Source organism: Giraffa tippelskirchi, chromosome 8 (genome assembly GCF_054371585.1).
Source record: "Giraffa tippelskirchi isolate mGirTip1 chromosome 8, T2T-mGirTip1v1.2.pri, whole genome shotgun sequence".
Taxonomy (NCBI): domain Eukaryota; kingdom Metazoa; phylum Chordata; class Mammalia; order Artiodactyla; family Giraffidae; genus Giraffa; species Giraffa tippelskirchi.
In genome coordinates, this window is record NC_137282.1 from 80,026,698 (window position 1) to 80,035,748 (window position 9,051).

General features: G+C 44.0%; 1 protein-coding gene across 2 annotated transcripts in view; it reads right to left on the reverse strand.

Annotated features, from left to right (window-relative positions):
* Nucleotides 1-8,667, reverse strand: part of ADAMTS12 (ADAM metallopeptidase with thrombospondin type 1 motif 12) — a 370,221-nt gene extending 361,554 nt beyond the window's left edge. The window contains exons 1-2 of one of the 2 annotated variants that reach the window (XM_081521437.1): nt 8,482-8,630; nt 8,168-8,368 (exon numbers count right to left, since the gene is read on the reverse strand). In XM_081521437.1, coding sequence (XP_081377563.1) covers nt 8,168-8,294 — 127 coding nt within the window. In that variant the 5' untranslated portion in view covers nt 8,295-8,368; nt 8,482-8,630. Of the gene's footprint in view, nt 1-8,167 lie in introns of both variants that reach the window. The other variant, XM_081521438.1, reaches the window with a different exon arrangement.
* Nucleotides 8,668-9,051: the final 384 nt, after the last annotated feature.

Consider the following 9,051-nt stretch of genomic DNA (forward strand, 5'->3'; position numbering starts at 1 on the left):
CCAGTGGTCATGTATGGATGTAAGAGTTGGACTATAAAGAAAGCTGAGCACCGAAGAATTGACGCTTTTGAAGTGTGGTATTGGAGAAGACTCTTGAGAGTCCCTTGGACTGCAAGGAGATTAAACCAGTCCATCCTAAAGGAGACCAGTCCTGGGTGTTCACTGGAAGTACTGATGTTGAAGCTGAAACTCCAGTACTTTGGCCACCTGATGCGAAGGGTTGACTCAATTGAAAAGACCCTAATGCTGGGAAGGATTGAGGGCGGGAGGAGAAGGGGATGACAGAGGATGAGATGGTTGGATGGCATCACCGATTCAGTGGACATGGGTTGGGGTAGACTCTGGCAGTTGGTGATGGACAGGGCGGCCTGGCGTGCTGCAGTTCATGGGGTCGCAAAGAGTCGGACATGACTGAGCGACTGAACCGAACTGAACCATTTAATGAACACTTGCTATAATTGCACATGCGAGCATGTTCAGTTGTGTCCGACTCTTTGAGACCCCATGCCTTGTAGCCCACCAGGCTCCTCTGTCCATGGGATTTTCCAGACAAGAATACTGGAGTGGGTTGCAATTTCCTCTTCCAGGGGATCTTCCAGACCCAAGGATCAAACCCACATCTCCTGCATTGCAAGCAGGTGCTTTACCACTGAGCCACCAGGGAAGCACTTGCTGCAATAGTGCTCATTTAATCCGCACAAGACTCTGTGTCACAGATTCAGTTACTATCCTCATTTCATAGAAAAAGAAACAGAATCTAAGAGAGGTCACAGAGCCAATATGCAACATACTTAGATTAAAATCTTGAGATTCCTATTTCAAAATCATGTTCTTAGCCTACACACTTCGTGTACATAAACAGTTGCACTTGGCAGAGGGTACAGCAGAGTAGAGGCGAGAACATTGCCCCTGGGGACGATGATCTGACAAGAAAAGAACTGGCTGACTTCTCTGAGAAGCCTCAAGTCACTCAGCAGTAAATGGAGAAAATAACTGCCTCTTTATCTGGTGAAGTAAGAGGAGATAAAATCACCTTCACCCTTGATTTTACTGCAAAGGAGGTGGCTAAGCCACAGCAGCCAATAGGTGTGGATGGAATTAGGAGGCTACTTAATGGAGTGTGTTTTATTTGGGCAGTCCAACTGCACTAGCCTCACCTACACAATGGGCATAAAAATAATAGTATCTTAGGGTAGTTGTGGGGCTTCCCTGGTGGCTCAGATGGTGAAGAATCCACCTGCAATGGGGAAGACCTGGGTTTTATCCCTGGGTTCGGAAGATCCTCTGGAGAAGGAAATGGCAACCCAATTCAGTACTTGCCTGGAGGATCCCATGGACAGAGGAGCCTGGTGGGCTACAGTCCATAGGGTTGCAAAGAGTCAGACACAACTGTTTGACTAAGCACAGCACACAGGCTGATTGTGACAGTTCAATGTATTAATATACGGAATAGATTGAGAACGGTGCTTGACAGATAATGCTCACTATCTAAACACTAGCTACTCACTCTTGGTATTAAAGATAGAGACTTGGCTACTAGGGACCCCTGTGGCCTTAAATGTATGAAAGCTCCAAGTAGAGATGGGGAGAGGCCCAAGCTCATTTTGGCTTCCTCTCAGTGGGTGTTTAGTTTAGAGGAGTAGTTAGCTATTGTCCTGGCCAATAGAAAGCAGAGCTCAGAAGGGATATGACAGGGATGGAGAAACAAGATGTCAAGGAATAAGAATAACTCCTATTTTTTTTTTACCAATTCTATTATCAAACGTGGCATTTGAGTATACCAACTTGGTTTTGTCTAATCCTCACAATTGTCTGGGACATTACTGACAGTGTTCCTTGTCTGAGCCTTCATTCCCTCCTCTATAAAAAGACAGTAAAGAGGAGTGAGGATTCAGGCTGAGGCAACCTGACCCCAGAGCACACCCTCCTAACTTCTGCCCTCACTACTTCTCAAGGGTCTACCGCTGAGAGCCAGACATCAAGGGGTGGGCATCAACAAGGCTGTGGGTGGGACTGACACAGGCCATAATCACAGCATAGTTTGCACTAGGATTGGTGGGTGTAAAACACAAGCCACAAATACTTTGATTTGCCTTAAGATTAGATTTGAAACCCTAGGTCACAGGTTTAGATGATACTTCATGAGAAACTTTGGGGAAAGCCTGTTGTTATCAGCACTTTTGAAAATACAAACCACCAACCGACCTTTTACCCTCTCTCAGAAAGAAAGGAGAGAGGTGAGAAATTATTGACCTGCCAGATTTTGTAAAATTTAAGTTAAATCTATACTCATTCTTTATATTTATTTCTGTATGAGAGAACAATTGAATTTCTAAGACTCCTTCCTACAAACGACAATGATATTACTTTCTATAATAGTAGGAACTTTATTTTCATAATTCTCTTCCATGTGTTGTTGTAATCTTTCAATTGTATTTCTATTATGGAAAACTACACACATGGAAAGGGTGTGAAGAATCGCATTCATTCAAAACTTTGACTCAAAGTTGTAGAAATTGAGTTTGCTCACCAGCCCTATGTTAACTAACCCACAGACAGTAAATGCTGATGAGAATGAAGACAAATGCCATATCAAAACTGTGAAGGCTCTTCTTACGTTAAGATCTGAAATCATTTCCTCTTTACAGAAGTTATCTTTTGCAAATGGCATAAGCATATGATCATGACATTGGTCTTGACATACACTGTAGCTCTCCCTCGGTTCTGCACAAGCCCATGCAGAGGATGAGCTTCATGGAGTCGTCAGCAGCAAAAGAGATCATAGAAGGACCAGTGACCTGAAAATAGTACAAGGCGTATGAACCTGAGGGCAGATTGCCAGCTGCAGAAGAGAGGCAGTGTGTTGTGTGCAAGATTAATATTTCCTATGGTTCTGATACTAGGTTGAGGGCCTTGTGGAGGTCATGACACACTCATGTATATCACCACTGAGCACTGCGGGAAGAATATTAGGCAGAGATTGTCCAATCTACCTGTTTGTGGTCCTAGAAAGTATTGGATTTATCTCCATGGTCCTTCCTACTTCCCTGGTGGTACAGTAGACAGGAAACTGCCTGCTAACGCAGGGGACACAGGAAGATCCCACTAAGCCCATATGCCACAACTATTGATCCTGTGCTCTGGAGCCTGCGAGCCACAACTACTGAAGCTCACGTGCCCTAGAGCTTGTGCTTCTCAACAAGAGAAGCCACCACAAGGAGAAGCCCATGCACGTCAACAAAGAGTAGCCCCGCTCACAGCAAGTAGAGAAAGCCCAGGCAGTAAAAGAGTCCCAGTGCAGTCAAAAATTAATAAATAAATAAAATTATTAAAAAAACAATAAAATGTTGACTCTCATGCCCTGCCCCTGAGAACTAGAAGGAACTTTAAAGTCATCAAGGTTCTGAGTCTGCCTCCCACTGCGGGACCCTGTGTGACTCCCCTCAACGTGCTGCTGGAGTGGCAGTTAGCAGGTGCTCAATAAATGCATGTTGACTGACTGACCAATCAGACCTCCCATTCCTCATCTGAAGAAATAAAAAGGATGGCAGACATGATATCTGAAGTAATTTCCAAGTTTAAAAGTTCAGAACTTGGGTGCAATTGAAAAATGTAGTCAGAGTGGAAATGGAACTCTTTAGAGATTAATTGTGAAGCAGCAGGCAGTAAGGCAAAGCTCTAGTCTTCTTATTCCCAGAAAGCTTTAAAGATTTTACTTTTCAATGCAAATCAAATTTACAATGATTGGGTATCACTTCACGTGGGTTGGAATGGTCATCATTGAAATATACAAATAACAAATGCTGGAGAGGATGTGGAGAAAAAAGAACCTTTCTACACTGTTGCTGAGATTGTAAATTGGTGCAGCCACTACGGAAACAGTATGGAGGTTCCTCAAAAAACTACAAATAGAGTTGCCATATGATCCAGTAATGCCAATCCTGGGCATATATCCAGACAAAACTCTAATTTGAAAAGATATGTGCACCTCTGTGTTCATAGCAGCATTACTCACAAGACATGGAAACAACCTAAATGTCCATCGACAGATGAATGGATAAAGATGTGGTACACACACAATGTAATATTGCACGCATGTGTGCTTAGTTGCTCGGTCGCTTATGACTCTTTGTGACCCCATGGACTATAGCCCTCCAGGCTCCTCTGTCCATGGGATTTTCCAGGCAAGAATACTGGAATGGGTTGCCATTTCCTTCTCCAGGATGTCTTCTAACCCAGAGATCGAACCCGAATCTCTTGGGTCTCCTGCATCACAGACAGATTCTTTACCACTGAGCCATGGGGAAGCCCACATATATACAATGGAATATTACTCAGCTATAAAAAAGAATGAACTAATACCATTTGCAGCAACATGAATGGACCTAGAGCGTATCATACTAAGTGAAGTAAGTCAGAAAACAAATATCATCTAGAAGCACTTATAGGTGGAATCTGGGCTCAGTCCCATGTGGCTCAGTAGTAAAGAATCCACCCACCAATGTGGGAGACAAGGGTTCGATCCCTGGGTCAGGAAGACGCCCTGGAGGAGGAAAGGGTAACTCACTCCAGTATTCTTGCCTGTATACTGCCATATACAGAGTAGCCTGGCAGTCTACAGTCCATGGGGTCACAAAGAGTTGGACACAACTGAGCAACTGAGCACTCATGCGCATATGTGGAATCTAAAATATGACATAAATGAATCTATCTATGAAGCAGAAACAGACTCGCAGACATAGAGAACAGACCCCAAAGAGGAATAGGGGGTGGATGGATTGAGAGTTTGGGATTAGCAGATGTAAATTATTATTATATATAGAATGAATAAACAACAAGGTCTTACTGTATAGGACAGTGAGCTGTATTCAATATCCTGTGATAAACCATAATGGAAAAGAATGTATACATATGTGGAATTGAATCACTTAGCTATACAGCAGAAATTAACACAACATGCAAATCAACTATACTGCAATTAAATAAATTTTTTAAAAAAGAATTCACTATTCTATCTAGTTTACCTTCATTCTTATTCTCTCACTTATCTCCCTGTTTCTCTCTCTCTCTAAGTTCTAAATGGAAATCTGCTCAACAATGTCTCCTTTGCACCAAATGGGGATTACTTATAAATCTACCAGTGAGTTGATTGAGAACAAATATTTTGGTGAAAAGACTTTTAAAATCTGATTTTTTTCCTGGTTTTATTTATTTTAAGCTATTACAAAATAATGGTTATATTCCCCTGTGCTATACAATATACCCTTGTAGTTTATTTATTTTATACATAGTAGTTTGTATCTCTTAACCCCTACCCTTATCTTGCCCTACCCTCTTCTCTCTCCCCATCGGTAACCACTAATTCACACTCTATATTTGTGAGTCTGTTTCTGTTTTGTTATATTCAATTGTTTTATTTTTTAGATTCCACATATAAGTGATATCATATGATATTCATCGATGTCTGATTTATTTCACTAAGCAAAATGCCCTCTAGGTCCATCCACATTGTTGCAAATGGCAAAATTTCATTCTTTTTATGGCTGAGTATATTGTATATGTGTACCACATCTTTATCCATTCACCTACTGATGGACACTTAGATTTCTTCCATATCTCGGCTGTTGTAAATAGTGTTGCTATGAACATTGGGATACATGTTTCTTTTTGAATTAGTGTTTTCATTTTCTTCCAATATTTTCCCAGGAGTGGAATTCCTAGATCACATGGTAGTTCTATTTTTATTTTTTTTTGAGAAATAATACTGTTTTCCACAGTGGCTGTACCAATTTATGTTACTACTAACAGTATACAAGGATTCCCTTTTCTCCACATCCTCACCAACATTTATAACTTACTGACTTTATGACGATAACTGTTCTGAAAGGTGTGAGGTGATATCTCATCGCAGTGTTGGTGAGCATTTCTCTGATGATCTGTGATGTTGAGCATCTTTTTATGTGCCTGTTGGCCATCTATATACCTTTCTTAAAAAAAACATATATTCAAGTCTTCTGCCCATTTTTTGGTTGTTTGGTTTTTTTTTTTATATAGAGTAATATTTATATGTATATATATTTGGATTTTAACCTCTCATCAGTTATAGCATTTGCAAATATTTTCTCTCATTCAGTCGATTGTCTTTCATTTTGTTGGTGCCTTCCTTTGCTGTGCAAAAGCTTTTAAGTTTAATCAGGTCTCACTTGTTTTCTTTTGCTTTTGTTTCTTTTGCCTTAGGAGACATATCTGAAAAAATATTTCTATGATTTATGTCAGAGTGTTTTGTCTATGTTCTCTTCTAGAAATTGAATGGTTTCAAATCTGACATTTAGGTCTTCAACTAAAATCGAAAAAATTTTTACAAATGATTTTTAAAATCTAAATATCTATGCATCGCCAATAAGCTCAGAGTACTGTACAGTTCTTTTTTGGTATCAACCGTTCTCAGCACATAACCCTAAAGGTGACTTATCTCTCGCATTCCAGAGGAGAAAGCAAGTCCCAGTGGAGTCTGCTCCACACTGAGCTCAGTTCACTCACAAAGAAGATGTGGAGCAAGCAGAGCTGAAAACCAGCCCAGGAGAATGTGTGTTTTTGAACCAAACCATCTCCAAATGCCCTGGGAAGTGCTCGCAAGCTTTGTTTGTGCTGCCGGCAAAAGAGACTTTTCACAAAAGGGCTGTTTTTCAAAGAACAACAAACGCTGCTATTTTAAACTTGGGGGTGGGAGATCTATCTGGACCTGGACCGTTTACACAAGCGAGTGCTGGCTGACTGACATCTCACCCCAGTGTCTGCAGCTCTGGCTTCCAAGGAAAGCGAAAGGTCCCACTTCTGATGGCTCTGGGAGTCAGCTTATGAGCTCTCCAGCTGTAGTTGAACTTTGCAACGTAGGCAGAAATCCTCAACAAGGTCAGACCAACTACCACCCAGGTGGTCTTGGGGATTAAAGGGGGCCAGGAAGCTATGGAAGACTTGAGCACAGTCAGCAGACACAGGACTTAATGGACGCTAACTCCCATGCTCTGCATGTGTGTGTGTGTGTAGTTGTGTGTGTGTGTGTGTGTGTGTGTGTGTGTGTGTGTGTGTGTTGTCCCTATTATTGCTCTAGGACAATGCTGCTTGACTGTAAGAAGCCAGCCGCTGGAGTCAGGCTACCTGGGTTTACAGCCTCACTCCACCATAGCTAAGCCCATAAACTCCCCAGGTTTCAGCTTCCTTGTGTGAAAAGCAGAGGTGGTAACAATGGTGCCTGCACCCAGGAGGCTGTTGTCAGCAGTCAGGAGGCTGACACACCAGAGTGCTCCCACATCCAACCACACCAGCCATGGCTCCTGCCATGACTGTTGGTTCTCAGAAGCCCAACGAACTGCCCACCAAATGGGAATGTGTGTCTGGTCCTTGCAAATCCAATGAAAAGGCAGAGATGACAACACCATCCTGCTCAGGGTGTTAGATTTTAAAAACATGTAATAATAATAATAACAACAACGAGTATAATCACCAATTTCCATCACAACTCCAGTGCTTTCTCTCGCATTAGAGAGATTCATGAAATTCTGGAAGAGAAGCAGCCAGCGGCGATCAGCAAGACAGAACAGGGAAAGGTGAGCCCCTACGGTAGGAAATTTTCTCTAAAAGGGCTGTTATTTTTACAACACAGCCCTAAATCTTTCCAGGAAAGGAAAACACAGCCAAGCTCACTCACTCACTCAGCAGGGGGGCGGAATCGCATTTCCCCTTCCCTCACCAGAAGTTTCAAACTAACTAGAAACACAGCAATGACTGCCAGTGGCCGGTTGGAACTTTTATTTAAAAAAAAAAAAAAAAGTCATTTTCCGTGTTCAGTCTGAAAAATAGGGATTGAAACAGTGCAGTGTTCAGAGGAGAAAAAGGCGGTGAGGGGTTATTAGCTAACTCTAGAGTCTTCGCAGCAGCATCCTTAGTGTACAAGAAACCCGACCTTCGGTTTCCGTAAGGACTCCACACGTTAAGCACTGAATTCCGAGATGCCCAGGGTTACTCAGCTCCCAGCCCAGATTTCTTTGCAACTCAGCCAAACGGCTTTGCGGAGTTCAGCTGAGTGGGGGAAGGGAAAAAAAGAGCAACCAACTTTGCACGCGTCTTACCCTGCGGTTTTCAAAGGAAATAAAGAAAAGACACTAACCTTGCCTCTTGTCTGGGAAGCGCACCGGGCCCGGCTGAGGTGGTCGCCCATAGCAAAGGGCCCCCAGGTTCAGGAGCTGAGCCACCACGCAGAGCTTTGCAAGCCAGCTCCTCTGGGCACATGGCATGATTCAGTCGTTGAGGAGAAGAAAAGTCAACAAGTTTTAGCTCTCAGCTCAAGAAATCAAGTCCTCGCCTGTGGCTGAGCAGGAAGATGCAGGGGTGCATGGTCCATGAGTGGGAAGAGGGAGGCTGCAAGGCTGCCCACGATCCCCCTTTGCTTTTTTTTTTTTTAAGCAGAAAGGGGCTAGTTACCTTTCCGTCCCCTCCCTCCTCCTGAAAGGGGAGTGATTCAGCTGACAGAGTCTGCTTTCCGCGGGCTGTGGAATGGGTCGGAGCGGGAGGGCGCAGCCCACCCCCGATCCCCACCCCTCTGCCTTGGGCGGCCGGCCTCCTCCAAGCCAGCCTCGCGCATCTTCCTCCGGGACTCCCACCCCCGCGCCCCGCCGCCCCGCCCAGAGCCCGGCCGAGCCGGCCAAATAGGGGAGCTCAGGGAGAGTCACCCTGGGCGGGACCGCGAGTGAGAGGCCCCCAGGCCAGTCCCTCATACACGAGGAAAACATTGAGGGCAGAGATGGGGTCGAGGGGACCCCACTCCCTGACCCTCCTCAGCTCAGTGCTGCCCCCTCTCCGCCCTTTCTGCTCCCCGTTCCTGAATTTTTCCTACCTCTACCAAGCCTCCTCTGCAGGCCCTCTGTCTCCAAGATTCTCTTCCAGGGCCGGCTAGGGCTTCCCTTTCAAAAAAGTAACAAGCAGTTTTTCCCTTTGCTGGGTTACACAAAGGGAAATGGTGTGTTCACATGCTAGTGCAACCCTGGACAAGAC